General features: G+C 49.3%; 1 protein-coding gene across 1 annotated transcript in view; it reads left to right on the top strand.

The window, feature by feature from the left end:
* Positions 1-19,396, top strand: part of DNAH3 (dynein, axonemal, heavy chain 3) — a 181,263-nt gene that overhangs the window by 14,942 nt on the left and 146,925 nt on the right. The window contains exons 7-14 of the mRNA XM_006752778.2: positions 1,688-1,883; positions 5,600-5,725; positions 6,542-6,737; positions 8,646-8,825; positions 12,075-12,211; positions 13,920-14,025; positions 14,211-14,389; positions 18,917-19,101. Coding sequence (XP_006752841.1) covers positions 1,688-1,883; positions 5,600-5,725; positions 6,542-6,737; positions 8,646-8,825; positions 12,075-12,211; positions 13,920-14,025; positions 14,211-14,389; positions 18,917-19,101 — 1,305 coding nt within the window. The remainder of the gene's footprint in view (positions 1-1,687; positions 1,884-5,599; positions 5,726-6,541; positions 6,738-8,645; positions 8,826-12,074; positions 12,212-13,919; positions 14,026-14,210; positions 14,390-18,916; positions 19,102-19,396) is intronic.

The raw sequence follows: 19,396 nt of genomic DNA, 5'->3' as shown, positions 1-19,396 counted from the left end.
TTTTGTAAAGCTGAGACTCACCTGCATGGCAGGGCAGACAGCTGGTTACCAAACATCTGCTCTTCCATCTTCCTGTGAGTTGTCCTCCTCCCTGTGATCTGCAAACCCACATCCTGGGCCTTAGCTCTGGAAGCTACGACCTCTGCTGCCACACCCCCTGTAGGGCAGGTTCCAGGTGGGAGAGACCCAGAGATGAGTGGGAGGTGGTGCCGGAAGCCAGTCCATCCTTGCTGCTTGACACAGTCGCTGCAGGGAAGAAACACCTGCACAGCATATGTTTCAAGGGACCTGGCATTTATGGCATACTGTTCTTAATATGTTTGCTTCCCTTCTTAGCGCTATGTGTTTTACCAGGGTCACCTCCCCGAGAAAGGTTGTTTCCCCAGGTGAGGATGTTTCCCTGGAGTTAGGGATTAACAGGACTAAGGAAGGGAATTAATCAGTAAAACCTCTTAACTAAGCGCCAGGCAGGTAGTTAATCACCTTAACTACGAACAATCATGCTTAAACTACATAATCTTTACTTAGGCCATAGAATAGGATAATCTCCTTCAGTTACTTCCTTGTAGCTTAACAGAACAGTAGAGTAGTGACCTTGGAATGGAGATAAACTAGCCCTAACCTTTGGAATAGAATGGTTAGGATTAAAATCAACAGAACTAGATGGAGATGGGATTTTTGGCAAAGGTCAGATAAGAAACTATGGACATGAAACAAGGAACTGTAAAAGGTCAAGGGAGGACCCAAAACATACCATGATGTGACTATAGAGGCATGCTTATAGGATCAAATGGTATAAATACAGATGTAACAGGAGAATAAAGGGAGAATCTGGCTATGCTGGTCATCTGAACATTGTCTCCAGCTCATTCTTCGCCGACTCCGACCACACCTTTGGGAACTCCTGGACCGATGGGGCTCAGACCCTGGCAGAGGGTGACCATGTTAGTTCCTTCCTTCCTGTTTTATCTGGACAACAGCCATCTTCACCAACTTGTCTAGTTATTTTTAATTTCCTAATTAACTTTCTGGTGGTGTCAGTGTAATGGCTCCTTGCTTACTAAAGGTAGAACCAAACTCAGAAGAATAAACTTGTAAGTCCTTCAAATTCCAGCCCCAACCTACTTTTCCAGTTTTATCACCTTGAACTCAAACCACTGGCACCTGCTATTCCTGCCACAGAGTGGCCTGCACTCTATTACATGCTGCTCCTCGGCCCGTCTTCCCTCCTGGGCCTGTCTCAGAAACACCCCCTCACCCCTCAGGACCCAGCTCAGATGTTACTTCGCCTGTGAAGCTTTTACCAATTTTTCTTTCCTTAGCATGTGATGTTTTTGATCTCTGAATTTCCATTACAAGTATCTGGTGTCATCCATTGTGTTGATTTTGGTGTGAGGAGTCAATTAATGATTAATGAGGCATCAGCAAATACTCATTCATTGTCATGCAGATGCTAGATATCCTAACAGGATGCCATCCCGGGTTCCTTGCGCTCCAAGCTGAGGTTACCCACCTCCTTGGTTGGTGTCTTCAGACAGAAAACACAGAGCCGCAGAGCATGCTCAGGGGACTGGTGGCGACCCTGCCCATGAGGGAGCATTTTCAAGTGTTGCCTTTGGAGAGTTGAAGCTAAGAGCACGAGTGCTCAGGGTCCCTGCATAATAACGGTGTTTCCCATTGGTCCTAGTTGATTACATCCTCATGGACCCAGAGGAGAAGAAGAGGCTCTTCATCGAGAGCACCCCCCGCCTGTTCCCACAGAGAGCCATCCGGGCGCCTGTGCCCTGGCACGGGGCCTACAAGAGTGCCAAGAAGTGGAACGAGGAGCACCTGCACACGGTGAACCCCATGGTGCTCATCCTGGAGCAGCTGTGGTTTGAAGAGTAAGAAGGGCCTCCCTCCCCTCTCCCCTCTCTTTGCTGCTTCCACACATAGGAGAACATGTTATGCTGGGCACTATGAGGTAGCCCTGTCCTGGGCACGAAATCACAACATCAGACCAACAGGCATAGGAACTGGCCCACAGCCCCTGGGTCTCTCAGCACTGGAGCATCCTGGTTAAGAGCACAGGCATGGAGCCAGGCTGCAGGGCCAGACCTGGACTCGGGGATTCATAGGTGATAGGTATGGGTGTGTTACCACCTCTCTGTGCCTCATCCCTGAATTTGGGATAATGAGAGCTCATAGGGTTGTAGGAGGAATAACTAAGTTAATGCTGTAAGGTACTCAGAACAGTGCCTGAAGTACCTCCATTACCACCTGTGTCTCGCTGAATTCTAATTGTATGTTTACTTGCTCGACCTCCAGCCCACGAGAGGGTGGGTTGTGTAATGTTTATTCGGGCGCCATATGTGTAATGTTTGTTTTCCCCACGTCCCGTGTGGTTTAGGGTTTGGGACAAATGAAAGAGACCAGACAAGAGATAATAATTTGGAAACTGGGGGGCCAACGGAGAGCCCATCCCAAGAGGATGGACTCTGGTTGTGCTCGGGCCTTGGCATCTTTTTATTCAGTTTGGGATCCACCCATAGCCCTTAGGCAGGCAAGTTCCAGTAACAGGCAGACTTACCAGCAAGGATTTACATGATAATAGATGGGGAAGTTGCTTCTGCTACCATTGTCTCCACTGAACAGTAGGTGCATAGCTCTGACCTTTGCCAGGGCTTCAAGGGTCACCAGCCTTCCGGTCCTTGTCCACACCTCTCTGCTAGAGAAGACAATGGGCAGCTTCCCACACTGCGTACTTGGGTCTTACTCATTGATCTAACTCAGTTCCCCACAGGATGGCTGGCGGCCGCCTCGGTGAAAGTCATCAGTGACTAATTGGCCACAGGAATTGTAAAAGTCCAGCGCAGGCAGGAGTCTCTTTTTTTTCCTCTTAAGTTTTTCTAAATTGAAATACAATTCACACACCATAAAACTCACCCCTTTGAAGTGTACAATGCAGTCGTTGTGAGTATATTTGCAAATTTTTACAAATATTTAACTCAAGAATATTTTTATCCTCCCCCAAAGAAACATGTACCTGTCAGCAGTCTTTCCACCCTCCCCCTCCTCTCAGCCCTGGCGACACTGATCTGCTCTCCGTCTCTGGGGCTTGGCCTCGTCTGGACATTTCCTGTAATCGGAACCAGGTCCTTTGTGTCTGACTGCTTCCACCAGCAGGATGTTTCCAAGGTTCATTCAGAGAAGCATGTATTAGGACTTAATTCTTTCTTCTGGCTGAACAATATCTCACTGTGTGGCTATCCCGCATTCTTCCATTGCACTGGGAAGAAAGACTCACATTCTATGGGTCCCTCAAGAGGGAGTGCAACTCCTGTGGGAGAATAAGGCCACCAGAGTTCACTGAAAGTCAGGCTGCCACCATCTGGGTTCTTTTTAGAAAAGTTAGAGGCAATTACATGTATTTAATTTTGATTGGCTGAACTTCGCAGCTCAAATATTTTGTCTTGGGAAGGTCTCTAGCTTAGAATGTGTTTTATCTTGGAGAGCTTAGTTGTTTTCACATTCTTAGCTTTACCTATATTTTTAAAAGGAATTGTTGGGGAAGTCAACCTAGGATGGAGCCCACCAATGGTAAGAAGTAAGCACATTCCTTCTTTGAACTGAATTCCGTTTTCTAAGGCTTTGCAGGTGTCCATCAAGACAATGAAAAAAAAAGAAGTAAGTTTCTAACTGGGTAGAATTATGTTGAGTAATAATGTTCTTGCTCTGTCACTACAGAACTTTTGATTTGGGGTAAGTTCATCTCTCTGGGCCCGTTTCCTTATATGCAAAGTGAGAATAATAGCAAAGCTCCCCTCATGTGGCTGTTAGGGGAGGTGCTTGGAACAGTGCTGGGCACACGGTGGTTGTGCCCACGCACCACGGTCGCCAAACCCTGGAGCATGCTGGGTACAGCACAGTGGGGAGCAAGGTGCGTGGCCCGCGGGCAGCACTGCTTTAACTACAAGCGTGTTTATAGCCTCAAAACATAAATCAACCTGGAAACTAATGAGGAACTCACTCGGGCCTGGTGACATGGCCAGAGGCTCAGTGCCACGGGAATGTGCGTGTGAGTTTAATTTACTGTGTAATGAGGATGACAAACTATTGAACCGATAGCCCGTACTGAGAAGAACGGATGCGTACCGTGTGCTTTTCATGGCTCTGTAAGATTCCGTAGGCAACAGAGGTACAAAAATGACCCAGAAGTATTCAGAAGGCTTTTGTTGCCTGAATCAAAAAATTCACAGTGAGAAAGATTTATTAAGGAAATGATACAGAGTACTTTTCTTACATGGCCTGCACTATTTAACTTCAAAAATCCTGAGAGGTCACCTCGTTATCTGTGAAGGGTGAGGTGTTTGGGGACAGGATGAGGGTTGTGGTCTCAGAAAGAATAGATTTTCTGGCCATTGGAAAATTTGCTAGGATTCAGTTAAAGATGTGCAACATCCTTAGCAGGTGGTAACAAGGGCCACCTGTGGCTGGGTGGCAGCGTGCATGGCACTGAGTCCTCAGGTTCTGTCCTCCCCTGGCAGTGCCCTGGCCTGGCCAGGCAAGCTGAAAGCTAGGCTCACCACCTCCACCAAGAAGGAATAGGGCTGCCAGGTCTCAGGAAGGAAGGGCCGCCTAAAGGTCATTACAGTGAGTGAGGAAACGGAGGAGCAAGAACGAGACAAGCTAAGAGGCAGAGCAGAGATCTCCTTGGGGAAGTGACAGGCGCTGGTGATGTCAGAGTGATTTATAACCGAGTGGAGGGATTCCTTCCGATATGAGCCAGGAAGAGGACTGGTGCCCTCAGAGCCAAGGAAGGCCTGAGGAGTGTGGTGAAGAGCAACTTAGCCATTGATCTGAAAGAAACAGGAAAAGAGAAGAGCATCTCAGAGGGGGACATTCATTCAACAAATGTACTTTGAGTGCCTGCATTGTGTAAGGCCGGGTGCTGAGGGAGGCTGCATGTTTTGGTGAACTGTGAGGGGTGGGACAGTGTGTTTTTTTTTTAGGTATATTTTTCTTGATTTCAGAGAGGAAGGGAGAGGGAGAGAGAAATAAAAACATCAATGATGAGAGAATCATTGATTGACTGCCTCCTGCACATCCCTCACGGAGGATAGAGCCCACAGCCCAGGCATGTGCCCTGACCAGGAATCAAACCGTGAGCTCCTGGTTCATGGTCGACACTCCACCTCTGAGCCACGCTGGCTGGGCTGCACCGTGTTTTCTTGAGTAGCTCAGTAACCCACCTGATCGCGAAGATGCTCTGTGTGCCCTGTCCTCTTTGTCTTCACTGTTTGCAAAGAACTTTGTTTAGTCCATTTGACATCCCAGTTCTCAGCCACCAAATACGAAGTTGGTGCCCAAACCCTGTCCCCAGTTGGGTGCAGCACGACACACAAGAAGACTCAGTAACCTCCTGCTGAGTGGCTCGTGTATCTGCTCTCTGCGAGAGTGTTTGTGGATGTCCACTTCCTCCTCCGACTCCCCAGTTTTTCAGATATACTTAGTTTTGATCTGTTTAGCTCTCCTATTGAAGAAAGAGCATATATGCCTCTTGAGCCCGTCCTACACAATTTGTCACGAAGCTGAGCTGCTTTCCCCCTTCTTTTGGCAGGTTCAGAGACCTCAGGTTTGTTCGAACAGCAGAATTACTGGCAGGGAAACTGCCTCTGCAGCCCCAGGAATATCAGGATGTGATCTGGAAGCACTGCGTGGAAGCACGCCAAGTCCTGCTCAGCAAGTCAGTACCCGGCCTGAGTGGGGCTCCTCACAGGATCCTAAAGACAGGAAATGCCCTGCAGGAAAACTCAGTCCCAGCCCGGGGGCTGCACAGCGGCTGACGTCCCACTGGCGTCTTTCTCTGTCCTCTTCCTTCCAGTGCCCCCAGCCTTCGTGTCTCCTCACACCCACTGTGCATCAGCCCCACCCCAGTCTCCCTTCGCTTTTAAACTCTCTCATTACCATTGGTGTGAGGGTGCCCCTTCCGTCCCCTCCTCTGAAACCCTCAGGCCTCACCGGTCATGGCACAGTGCACTTGAATGACTTGCATGCAGGTGGCCCAGATAAACAGCCCCCAGGTGCCCAGGTTAGAGGGTTTTCAGTCACTCCGACAACTCCTTTTTGCTTTGCAAATACATGCAGGACTATGTCCAGAGAAATTAATTCCCTTATGTGAAATGATGATGATAATACCATTGGGTTTTTACATATTAGAGGATATGTAAGTATATGCAGTAGCTGGCACTCAGCAGCTGCTTAGTAAATATGGTAATTATTACCTCTGACCATGACTAGCACTAGGACTTCTAGATGCTAGAACAGTAGTTTTCTGGCAAGCAGAAAAGAGATGTAATGGATGGTAAGACCAGTGATTCCCACTGGGAATTGGGAATCAGAATTTGTGGAAGGAAAAAAAGGACCAATGAGGAAGAATAGTCTCTCAATTCAAACCTTACTGCTTTCTTCTCAGGAGAGGGGTGTTGGCAGGAGAGGCAGCCAGATGTGTGAAAATACCATTCGAGGAGGTTCTTACTTGGCTATCCTCCTGTCTTTGCAGGTGGATCCCCACCTGTGCTCAGCTTTTTGTCTCCCAGAAGGAGCAGTGGATCCATTTTGCTCCCAGGAGTGACTACGACTCCTCCAGGAACATCGAGGAATTTTTTGCTTCTATTGCATCATTCATGTCACTCCAGCTCAGAGAGTTGGTCATTAAGTCTCTTGAGGATCTCATCTCCTTTTTCATGATACACAAGGTATGTAGGGGGTCATAAACCAGCCCTTTTGAGGGTAAATGATTAAGATAGAATCAGGATTCCATCAGCTATGAGCCAGGACAAAAAATAAAAACCCTTGTTCACACACACTTCAGGTCCTTATCCTATATAATAAAAGACTAATATGCAAATTGACCAAATGGCAGAATGACCAGTCACCAAGACATGCACTGACCACGAGGGGGCAGACGCTTGATGCAGAAGCTGCCCCCTGGTGGTCAGTGCACTCCCACCACTCAGCCAGAAGCCGGGCTCAAGGCTAATGAGTGCAGCGGCAGTGGCAGGAGCCTCTCCCACCTCTGCAGCAGTGCTAAGGATGTCTAACTGATGGCTTAGGCCGACTCCCCTGAATGCTCCTGGACTGCGAGAGGGTGCAGGCCTGCTGAGGGACACTCCCCACCCCTGGGTGCACAAATTTTGTGCACCTGGCCTCTAGTTAGTTTATAAACTAATGTGAATATACAGCAAGCTTTCATGAGATAATTAACTACTACTAAATATGTAAAAATCTACAGAAATGTAGAAGTTGTTAAGAAAAATTAAAGAAAGATTTAATAAAATGGAATACATGCCCTTTATAGTAAAGGGTATGGCCACTTTTTCATCCTATCAAAGGACAGGGTTGAAAAAGATTGTTGTAAGCCTTTAGCTGGATGTTTCAGAAATGTTGTCTGTATCATTGTACATACTGACTTTTGTTCTTTGGTCTTTGAAAGGGGCATCCCTAAAACCAAATGGCTTTGTTGACCTAATTAATAATTTCCTTCATGAAATGACTTCGGTGAAGTCGAAATAAAAACCAAAAACACTAAGTTCTGGTTTTCGGAGCATCACAATATCCCCTAAACTTCAGGAGCCTAGGTTAAGTTCTAAGCATTTTTCTAATTAAATAAAGATGAACAATTGCCTTTTGCTCAAACAGTATAGACACAAGTGCTGTTGAATTTAGACTGCAGTGTTAGCACTCTAACGAGACCAATTTATAGGTGTCATTGTAAGTTCTACTCTACTAAGCAGAAGAGACTCAGCTGTGTAAACAGATCTCACCCTAAACTTGCACACAGGGAAAAATAAAATCTTCGTAGGTCTGAAGGAAGAGGAAAACTTATGGGTATTTGATACAGAGTAGTTGTCAACAAATGTTTATCAGTCATCCTTAAACTGATCTAAAAATGCCTAAAAGCAATTAGTCAGACAAGTACTTCCTAGCTGCCCTATGGCAGTTTCATTAGGCCCTGTCTTTTATGAAAGGCATCTTGTATTACAAGGCTGTGTAGAGAATTATGAATATTTCCACACCAATATTTTTGTTGTAGGGAAGCTTGACATTTTGAGTGTCTAAAATAGACTAGAGGCTCATTAGCAACTCCATTTATTTGAAGTATGCAGATAATAATTATATGTTTGGATTCAGTCAGAAAATTATTATTGAGCACCTACTATGTGCTAAACACAGTATTGGATATTTTGGAAGAGGTAGATGGTTCAGACACAGGTCCTGCCCTCAGGTTAGAGTAGAATAGAAAAGATAAGATGTACTTATAAATCTCTACAAGAAAGAAAGATGAAATACCCCGAAGGAGTGGAAATATGGAAGTTCAGAAGTGGAGGAGATTTTGAGATGAATTTTGAAGGATGAGGAGGATTTGGAAATACTGATGCAGGAATTTTCAAGCAAAGTAAACATACTGAGTAAAAGCTATGGGGAAGGTAAGAGGATGAGCTCAGGGTGGACTAAGGCACCCTTGGCCTCATTTTAAGCATGTGGTGCATGATGCCCTTCATGCCCTTGTCTGATGCTTGTGGTACCAGGAATGGTGTAGTCTGCTCCCTTAATTCTAGAAGGCTCCATTTTGTGACAGTTGCCATGTCTTATGTCTCCTGAAGGATGGGAATGACTTTGAAGAGCCCTACCAAGAGATGGAGTTCTTTATTCCTCAGCTAATCATGATCAAACTTGAAGTCAGTGAGCCCATTATTACCTTCAATCCATCTTTTGATGATTGCTGGGAGTTAATACACAACTCTTTCTTGGAAATTATTGAAAACTCTAAGAGGATCCCCAAGGTAGAGTATTCACTTAACCATATGCTTATACTTTTCTTTCTGTTTTGCTTATTGCATAAAGTATATTTAAAATGGCTATTTATACAAGATATTCAGTCAGGGGAGTTTCAGTTTGGGAGTTCTATCCTGAGTAAACCCTCTTGTTCCCAGGAAGAGGATTTGAACCATAAAAACATGCCCATGAATCCCAGAACTGTGTTTCTAACAAGGGCATTAAGAGTTACTTTGTGGGAGAGTAGAGTCCCCCAGGATGCCCACCTCCAAAGGGCAAATGTGTCCCAAGCTGTATCCAACTTGGTTTGGTAATTCACGATGGAGCGGATGCCATGAACTTGCCAAGAATCTATACCAAACTATATCTGATTTAGCTCTTGAGATTCCGTGTTTGTTTTGTTTGTTCACCCATTATTGGTGGCTAGGGGAGGGAGTGAAACCTCCCTTCCTGGCCTGAGCCCTTTCCAGTTTCCTTCCTGGGATGGCCTCGCTAATCAGACCCCAGACACGGGTTAACAGGGTCTTAGGGCTGGGCCAAGTCATCCACCTGTGTGGGACTCCGTTGTGTGCCATCTTCTGTTTCCTTCTGGTTGGTTAGTGTGGCAAGGGAGCCAGTGTCAGGTCCACATGGGGAAGGGACCTGTGGGATGCTTCTCTTCCTCCTCTCCCGACCATGTATGTATATGATACTTGGATGCTCGTAAGCACTCCTCTCTCTGTAGTTCCTTACTGAGAGGGCTGGTTCTACAAGCTCAAGATTCAAGTTGGGTTTGTCGGGAAGCATGTGAAACCAATGCTCCAGTTGGTTTTGATCTAAATTTGGGGTTTTGAACCCAACCAGGCCTGGTTAACAAGAAGCTGTGTGTGTGCTGGGGAACAAAAAATGCACAGTGCTGCTGCAATCAGTATCCTGAGGAAGAAAACGAGGGAGCAGACCTGTAATTGGAAGGACGAGTGTGGGGCTTGGGGACAGATACAGTGCACACGGCCTGCGCGCTCCCTCACTGCTGCTGAGCAGCAGTGTTTGCAAGCATCTGGGCTGGGAGCACCCAGGGCTCGTGTGCCTGCTACTGCAGACAGCCCAGCGGAGCCAGTGGCAGATTCAGTGGATTGTAATGGCAAGGAGACCCAGTCACAGGTCACAGTTTGTACCAGGTTTGAAAGCTAGGCCCAAGTGATGCCAATGACTTTATCCAACTGTGAGAAAAGGCAGCACAGGCCCAGAGTTCTCCATCAGACTCAGACCACCCTGTCTCTAAACTGGGTAGCGAAAATGTAAAAGTATAGTTCTTCATGTTGAATATGTAAAAAAAATATCCAAGAGCAGCAATAGGTAGACAGTACGCCCAGTCCCTACCAGTCATATAGTTTTACATGAATTTTAGAAGTTGGAAAAAGTCAGCGTGAGATGTTTGATAATAGCTCTCAAGGTGCAGGAGGAAAGCATATTTGTGAGAAACTGAGTAAAGGAAACAAAAGCATATTTTAGAAAATATTTATCTTCATAAAAAGTAAAATTGAGGGGGTTCTGATCAAGATGGTAGCGTAGGTAAATGAGATACTTGAATCCTCCCACATCACATCAGAGTTACAACTAAGCTACAGAATAACCATCACTCAGAACTGCCTGAAATCTAGCTAAACAAAAACCCTATAACTAAGGATATAAAGAGGAAGCCACATCGACACTGATACGAAAAGCAAAGACTCAGAACGTGCTGTCCCCACTCCCTGTAGGGCGGATAAAAATCAGGAGGGATATCTTGGCTGCAGAGGCCCCTTTGAAGAGCAAGGGATCCCAACCTCACACCAGGTCCTTCAGCCTAGGGTTCCAGTGCCAGGAAGAGAAGTCCCCATATCTTCTTGCTATAAAAACCAGTGGGTATTGAAGCTGAGGGAGACAGAGGGCTGCTAGAGTCGCAGGCAGTTCCTTTTAAAGGACCCACCCACAGACTTATTCAGACTCACTCCCTCTGAACTCCAGTGCTGGGTCAGCAACTCAAAATGCACCAGGGACATAAGAAGAGGAACTGAATAGTATGGCATTGGGGTGAAAGCTGGAGCGGCAGCTTTCTCCCAGACAAGTGCTGACAGAGGCCATTGTTCCTTTTCTGAGATCCCACCCGACTCCACGGAGTGGGCAGTTGGGCACCATATCTGAGTCTTCATCAACCTGACGGACACTGTTAGCCCCGCCCTGGTGAGTCTCTGAGATCCCGCCCCACCCAACCTGTGGGCCCCATCCCAAGCCAATTCCAGTGGCTTTTCCACACAAATAGCCTATCTTGACTCATTCTTTGGACTTTTCTAAAATCTTTCAAATAAGCAGCATCTGGCCTCAGAGAGACCCGTACCTCTACCTAAGTGATCCGAGGCCCAGCACTAACAGCAGCTGGCCTTAGGTCACAGCTTGGCCTCTCCTGGGATCCTGCAAAACACCTACTACACAAGGCCACTCTACCAAGCCCAGGAGATATAGCAGCCCTACCTAATACACAGAAACAAACACAGGGAGGCAGCCAAAATGAGGAGACAGAGAAATGTGTCCCAAATGAAAGAACAGAACAAAACTCCAGAAAAAGAGCTAAACAAAATCAAGACAAGCAATCTATTAGAGGCAGAGTTCAAAACACTGGTTATAAAGATGCTCAATTAACTTAGGGGAAGAGTAGATGAACTTAGTAAGAACTTCAACAAAGGGATAGGAAACACAAAAACAGACCAGTCAGAAATAAAAGAGCAATAAAACAATTTTAAAAAGCAAAAGATCTATGTGGTCTGAAGAGAAACCAGCACATCTAGGAGCTTTTCCTTAGAGAGACGTTGATGGGGTGGCGGGCACCCTATGACATCTCTTCACTCCCACGGTATTTATTGAGCACTTACTGTGTGCCGAGCTCTTCACAGGAGCACAGAACTCAGATATGATCCAGGCTCTCATGGTATTTAGATCCTCTGACAAACCTAGGACAGCTCATTATGCACTCATTTAGTGACAGTTGTGATGAGAAAGTTCAGAGCCTGAGCTTTCAGCAGGGACACCTAATCTCCACTGGGTCCCGGGACTCTCCAAGGACATGAGACTTGAGAGGAGCAAGGACTTGAGCGCTGAGTGACCCACAAGAGGCGAGCGAGCCAGCCTCGCTCAGGAGCAGCAGGAGCAGGACGGCAGCTGGTGTCCTGGGAATGAACCCACTGCACACCTTGCCCCGCGGTGCCGCACCCCCCTCAAATCTCACGGCTTCTGTTCTTTAGGTGGAATCTTTCCTGTTCCCAGAGCTAAAAGGATATAACCTGGTTCTTGGAACCGTTAACCCTGAAGAAAAGCTGGTTTCTGACTACGTGGATCAGGCTTTCCAGGTCTTTCAGAAAAACCAAGTCGGCCCCCACAAGTAAGTTGGTGTAGCTGTAACTTAGCCTTTGGGCATTGGCTGACCATTCTTACTGCCTTCAAGGGAATGGTCTCTGCTCCCACACAGCTGAAACGGTGCATAATCATAGCCAATAGCTGCTTACCCGGGAATTACATGCGTCCCCGTTTCACACGAGGACGCGTGGCCCAGAAAACGAACCGGAGCCAGAGTTCACACTCCGGTACAGTCCACTTCCAGCACCTGAAACCGTGTGGCCAGACAGGTTAGAAATGTCCGGGCTGTAGGAAGGTGGCAGCTGCTATATCTCCTGGACTTGGTAGAGTGGCCTTGTGTAGTAGGTGTTTTGCAGGATCCCAGGAGAGGCCAAGCTGTGACCTAAGGCCTGGCAGCACCCCTTCGTCTGATTGACAGGCAGGTATTTCCCCAGTGAGAGTGAGGACATGCCCACCAGCAGCCCACATCCGCTCAGGCAGCTTTGGCTATTCGATGAATTTTAGAGCAGCTCTCTGCTTCCAGAGCTCGCTGGACTTAGGGGTGGGAGGACAAGGACCGAGGACAAGTGCTCTGCATGCCCTGAGTGGTGACGCTGGGAGCACGTGGCATTTGCTCGTGTGAGCAGGCATGCGTTTGGGTGATGGCAGATGCAACTGCTAGCTTCTACACGGAGACCCTGCGAGTGGAGAGGACCCTGGGACCCTGTCTGGCCACAGTCACCATGGGACTGTCCCACACAAGCCAGGACACGTGCTCACCCTCACCTGGGCTCGTGGCGCAGCTCTGTTGATGTTAGAACCGGACACTGCACTGTGGGGCTGCCTGCGCATAGCAGAGTTTGTAGCAGCGTCCCTGGCCTCTACCCTTTCATAACATGCCAGCAGGACTCTACAATTACGGCGACGATAAATGGCCCAAGGCATAGCCAAGTGTCCCCTGGGAGCAAAACCCATCCCTGATGAGAACTGCTAACCTGGTCTGAAAACCACGGACTCGGATGGGCAGCTCCCACCTGTGCATGTGGCTCGGAGCCTCAGTGGGAAACCCGGCTGGCCCTGTTTGCGGGGCGGGGGGGCCCTCCCGGTTTGCTCTCTGACTTGCAGCCCCAGGGTTCCCCTGCATCTCCGTCTCTGAGTCTCTGAAGTCAGTCATCCTATGGAAGAGTTCCATTGGCCTCCAGTTAACTCTGCTCCTCGTAGCATCTGTATGTTCACAGGAACTCAGTGGGACCATCCCAATACATCCTCCCACTGAGAGAAACTGCCCAGCCCTTCCGCGAGATCAGCTAATGGATAGAGGGAAACTTAATTTTATTCCATTGGCTTTAGTTCATTCATTCCAAATTTTCATCTTAAAATTGAGACCCACAACTTTAGAGCTGGAAGGAGGGATGGGGTCATGGCTACTGCACACCCGCTGTGTGTCAGGCTCCGTGGAGACTCCTCATAGACCTTGTTGCAGTTGTGCTCTGAGGAGTCACTATTTCCACGTTAGTTAAGAGACACGGCTCTTTGAAAAAGAGAAATATCTTGTCTAAGTTCAGGTCGCCAGGAGGTAACAAAACTGGAATTTTCAGCCGAAGTTCTGCATTTCCCGTTCCATGTACCCTGTCAGCTTCTATTCCTGTCTTGGTTTGGGCTGATTTTCAGTGTGTCTCCGCATTTGCCACTCCGACTAAGCTAACTTGTGGCCCGTGTTTGTGTGTTTGATTCTATGCCCTTCGACATGCAAGATACTTAAATGTCTACAGAAGGTATGACGACTTATTGGACAACACGGCAGAGCAGAGCATCACTGCATTCCTGAAAGAAAATCATGAAATTGATGACTTTGTGACGGTAGGAGATGCCACTGAACATTTCGTGTCTTGGTGATGTGTGCTACACACGCGCAGTGGGTGGCCGCGGCCCCCTGGTGGAGGTTGTGTGCTGTGCTGCGATCTGAGGGGGTGGCCAGGGCCGAGGCTGCGGGCAACACACAGAGGCCACTGATGAATTGACCAGTGAATGTGCTCCTTTTACAGAAGATCAATAGCATAAAAAAGCGGAAAAACGAAATTGCATCCATGCACATTTCCGTGCCGTTGGCCATGTTCTGCCTTGACACCATGACCCTCAATTACGACCTCTGTGAGCGAGCCCAGAACCTGAAAGACCGCCTGATTCAGTACCAAGTGGATGTGAACCGGGACACCAATGCCAGGTACTGCCAGGTGTGCGGAGAAAGAGCACTGAGAGTTGGCACATACCGGGGGATGTAGACAGCATTTGCACCTCCCGACAATGACCAGGCTGAACCCAAAATGAGGGTGGCAGGGAATTCAAGTTCGGCTGGAAGGTGAGCAGCAGTGAGACACCGTGGGGCTTGGAGCAAGGGGAGGAGGGGGAGTGAGGGGGGTAATGCCCCTCTCAGACCCTTCAGCCTTCGCTTGCTTGCCAGGCTGCTGGGTGCTGCTGCCCACCACCTAGCATGTGCTCCATCAGGCCTCTGCTGGATAGGGCTGGGGTCCGTCGTTCCGGAAGCCTGATGTGGTGCCTTCACTTTACGGATGAGTATTGATACATCAGTCGAAATGGTGTTGGTTGTAAGGACAGAAGCCCAAACAGGCTGGCAAAAGTAAAAAAGGGAGCCTGGGGCTCGCACGCTGGAAAGTTCAGGGGTTGCTGGCTTCGGCCCTCCGCCCGGCAGTCAGGGCCCAGGCTCCCTCCCTCCCTCAGCTCCCCGTGTTGGCTGCACCCCCAGACAGGCTCCCTGGTGTGTGCACCCCAGCAGCTCTGGCTCACAGCCTCTCAGGTTCTGTCCAGAGGGAAAAAGGTTTCTGCTTTCCCAACGGCCGCCCCGCAGCCCTGGCCAGTGTGACGCTGGCCCGCAGCTCACCTGTGCAGCAGCAGACCGGCGAAGACGGCTGCCATCAGGGGGTTCCTGTCTCTGGGGTGGATGTCACCCTACTAGGCCACGTGGACTGAGAGGGAGAGGGCTCCCCCAGAAGACTTGGGCGTGGTTGGCAGAGAGGGTTGGTGCGGAGAGGCTGGGCAGCACCTCTGCCCCCATGTCCCATGAGTGTCACAGAACAGCTCATCCCTGCTCCAGCTGTTCCTTAGGGAGCTCTAAACCACAGGCTGCACGATTGAGGAATAATGGTCCCTGTTATACAGTGTTACATGTGATCCACATAAATGTAAACATGTGTAAGCTTAGCATTTATAGTACTTTAAGAGTTACAAGTTACCTGTCAGAAACTCACTAACAAATTAATGATATAGTAGCTACCATTTTCCCAGCCCAGCGTCCCGTTCAGGGGCTGTGAGCATCTGAGCGCTGCCCTCCGGTGAGGCCTCCACAGAGCCCAAGAGGCGGTGTGCTACTCCCTGTATGTGCAGATGGAGAGGGGCCTCTGAGAGGGCAGCAAGCGCCACCCCAGCGCCACCGCACAGCCTCTCAGGGCTGGTGAGATGGAGGGTCCGGCGCCGGAGCCAGAGCAGGGTTTGAACCTTGTATTTCCTGGCTGTGCGTCTCCTGGAGGCACCTGTCGGGACCAGTTCTCTGCCTGTAGGATGAAGGTTGGGACGGAGCGTACAAGGCTTGAGCCTTCATGCTACGGGGACACTTTCTTTGGAAAGTTTCAGTATCAAGCAAGTGTTTCCTAAGCAGTAGTGCATTCACCCTCCTCAAAATAAAAGTATAATTCCCTGAAATCTTTTTAATATAAATGAAAATAAGGGTCCTGTTATGAGGCCACGGATTCTTCAGGATGCAGGGCCCCAGGCTGGTGCGGAGTTCCAACGTTTCTTTCTGCCTTCACACCGGAGACTCTGACTGATTTGACCTTCCCAACAAGCCCCCGGGGTGGGGAAGGCAGACAGAAGCTCCCTTACTGAGCGGAGGGGACATGAGGCTCAGAAAGGAAGCCTAACTTGCCCAAGAAAGTGAGTTTGAGTCTCCTGATCCCAGGCCCTGTCCTGGCCACCTCACTGTCCTGTTCCCAGTGCTAGGTGTGCCCGGGATGGGGCGCCCTGGGCAGAAAGATGGGGCACAGCCATTTGCATCTAAGTCGCTAGAGCGGTGACCTGAAGTATCGACCAATTGCAGGGCCCTGAGCAGAGACATGAGAAGTTATCCCTGTGGTCCAGCTGCTTGTTTTCTTCGGGGTGTGAAGTCCTGTCCAAAATAAGGACATCAGTAGAAAGAGGGCACAGATCGAAATGCGTCGCTGGTCTCCCTAATGCTGTCCCCGGCATGGGCAGAGATAGCATTGTCTATGGGACCCTGGCCTTTCAGGGCTTTTGTTTTGTTTTGTTTTTTTCTTCTTGTATGTTCCCTGACCAGGAATCAAACCCACAACCTTGGTGTATGAGGATGTTGGCCTAACCAACTGAGCTACCAGGCCGGGGCCCGGCCTTTTAGGTTTTAAATCATATTACCAGTACATGTAGAAGGCAAGGTTTCCTGTCTTCAGTTTATCCTGGATATCGTTACGGAGTTGTGTTGATATAATCGGGTCATATTCAGGGCCTTTAGAGGGTCTCGGAAATAGTGAGTCTGCTACCCTCTTAGCCTCCAGGGAGCTGACAGCCAGCAGCCAGATGATATTTACTCTGAATTCTCATACAAAAGGGAAGAAGGATGGATTCTATCAGGGAGGAGTCTGTTGGGCTGAGAGCATCTATCTGCATTAGTTAGTTAGTTAGTTAGGCCAAATGCTATAACGTATAGACCCAAGATGTTATGATCAAACACAATAGAAGTTTATTTCTTGCTCAGGGTAGCTCCAGACTCACGGAGGAGAAATACTATGTGCATTCAAAAACTCAAGCAAGATGGTAACTTTACATCTTCAACATGTAGCTTTCAAGGTCATTTTAAGTGTTGAGATCCTGGGCAGTCGGGGGGAGGAGAGAGCATGGAGCATGGAGAGAGCAAGGACACTGTTATGTGCTGCGCCTGTGAGTGGCGGTTGCACTGCTTCCCACTCCCAAGGACTGGACCTCAGTCACACGATCTGAGTTGTGCTCTCCCTCAGTTCGATGTCGCAGTCTGTCTGAGTACATTTGAGCTGCTGGGACAGGCTGCCCCAGACTGGGGGGCTTCGAAGCAAGAGGAGTGTGTTTCTCACAGTCCTGGAGGCTAGAGGTGCCTGTTGAGAGCCCACCTCCTGGTTCATAGACACCCTTCTTCTTGCTGTGTCCTCACAAAGCAGAACGGGGAGGGAACGCCTTTATCAGGCACCGATCCCTGTGTGTGGTCATAACCCTCCTGATACTCTCCACCCAACGCCACCTCCAAATATCATCACATTAGGGATTGGGCTTCAACATGTGAATTTTGGGGGCGCACAAGCACATCTGCATGCCCAGTGTGACTGCTTGGAGACCGGCCTGTAGAGGGCGATGAGGTTAAATGAGGTCAGAGGTTGTGTCCCTTATAAGAAGAGACGAGACACCAAAACTCTTCCTGTCTGGACATGGGCAGAGCGTCTCTCTGCCAGCCAGAAAGAGAGTCCTCGCCAGGAACCGAACCAGCTGGCACACTGACCCAGACTTCCGCCTCCGGCCTGTGAGACAATGAAGTCCTGTTCTGTAAGCCTCCCAGTGACACTTTGTGATGGTAACTGAGCTGACTAGTAAAATGCCCATCTGAAGCTCTGAAGGAGGCTGGGGAATATAACCCACCTCTGGGCTGAGAAGGGGAGAATGCTCTGGACACAGGCCGCACAGCAGACACTTCTCTCGATAGAACTGTGTCCAATTCATTCCTAAACTCAGCACCAGCTGCAAGGTGGTGTGGCATTTTCTCTTCAGTTGGTGCAAGTCACTCTGTTACGAAGGGGCGCCGTTGTGTTAAGAAGGGATGTTGAGGACTGAGAACACTGAGAGGAGAGGTTCTGCGTGCTGGTGGCCGTCGGCATGTAGCAATTGGTAATAAGCACAACCACGGCCGTCTTACCCACATTCTTGAGGGCCACTCTGTGCTAGGCAGGGGGGCCGTGGAGAGCATTTGTTCCTGATTATACTTAAAATGCTGAAGACTGAGATGCACTGGCTTTTGTAAATTGAGCATATTCCAATTATCCACATAGTAACACGCCCGCTCACAGTGCGGCTGAGGAGGAGTGGGCAGTTAGGCCCAGCAGTGCCAGGAGCTGGACGTAAATGTCCCGGGATGGCCTGCAGGCAGCACCTGAGGAGGAGCCTGCTGGTGTGCTGTGGGAGCAGTGGCCATACTGTAGGACTCTCCTCCCCATAAAACCTGAGGAGTTGCTGGTGCTGGCTGTATTCTTGCTATTGTTTTGGTCTGAATCTGAATTCTACTCAGTATGTTTGTGAAGAGTGCAGCTCTGCAGTCAGTTGAACCAGGTTCAGATCCTGGATTTGACACCTGCACCCCGTGTGGCTTTGGGTCAAGTTAGTCAGCCTCGCTTCCTTCCAAACTGCTGGTAATAACAGTTCCTACCTCTTAGGATTGCTGTGAGGCTTAGACGAGCTGATATATGATTGCAGTGGGGGCGTGGCACCTCGTAACAGGCTTGGCACGTGCCAGCTAGCACTGCCACCCTCGGGAAGTGTTCCTGAAGTGTGGTGTGCATGTGGGTGTCATGCATCAGGCTGCAGCAGAGAACAGCTGGACATCATCATCCTGGTCTCCAGCTAGGAATCCCGTCTGCCCCACCGCGAGTCTTGGAGGAGGGCTGGCGGAGGGCGGTGGTGCCGATGGCTGCCCTCTGTTCCACAGCATTTGCCACCAGTACAGCAGCATCGCAGAGAAAGTTAGCGAGATCCCTGCCAACACCGAGGAGCTGGTGTCCCTCATCGCGTTCCTCAAGAAATCCAGCGACGTCACTGTGTTCAAGCTCAGGAGGCAGCTGAGGGATGCGGCCGAGCGGCTGGAGTTCCTGATGGACTTCGCAGACTTGCCCCGTAAGCCGAGGCCCTGCGCCCATGTGCAAGCATGCGTGTGCGTTTTCAGGGAAGGAGTGGGGACGAGTTTGCAATCCCAGCACTGAACATGGAGATGGGATCGGCCTCGGTGTCCCTGTATGTCAGAGGCACTCACCACACAGGAGCTTGAACCACACAAAGGGCGTCTGACTGTCAGACAAAAAGGAGAAATATCTGGGAGTGGCCTGGCCCCTCACAGCGTAGCTGGGCCCCTCACAGTGTGGCCCCTCACAGTGTGGCCGGGCCGCTCACAGCGTGGCCGGGCCGCTCACAG

This window comes from Myotis davidii, unplaced genomic scaffold, assembly GCF_000327345.1.
Source record: "Myotis davidii unplaced genomic scaffold, ASM32734v1 scaffold970, whole genome shotgun sequence".
NCBI lineage: Eukaryota > Metazoa > Chordata > Mammalia > Chiroptera > Vespertilionidae > Myotis > Myotis davidii.
Note: the sequence above shows the minus strand (reverse complement) of the source record. Positions and strands in the feature narration are given on the sequence as shown.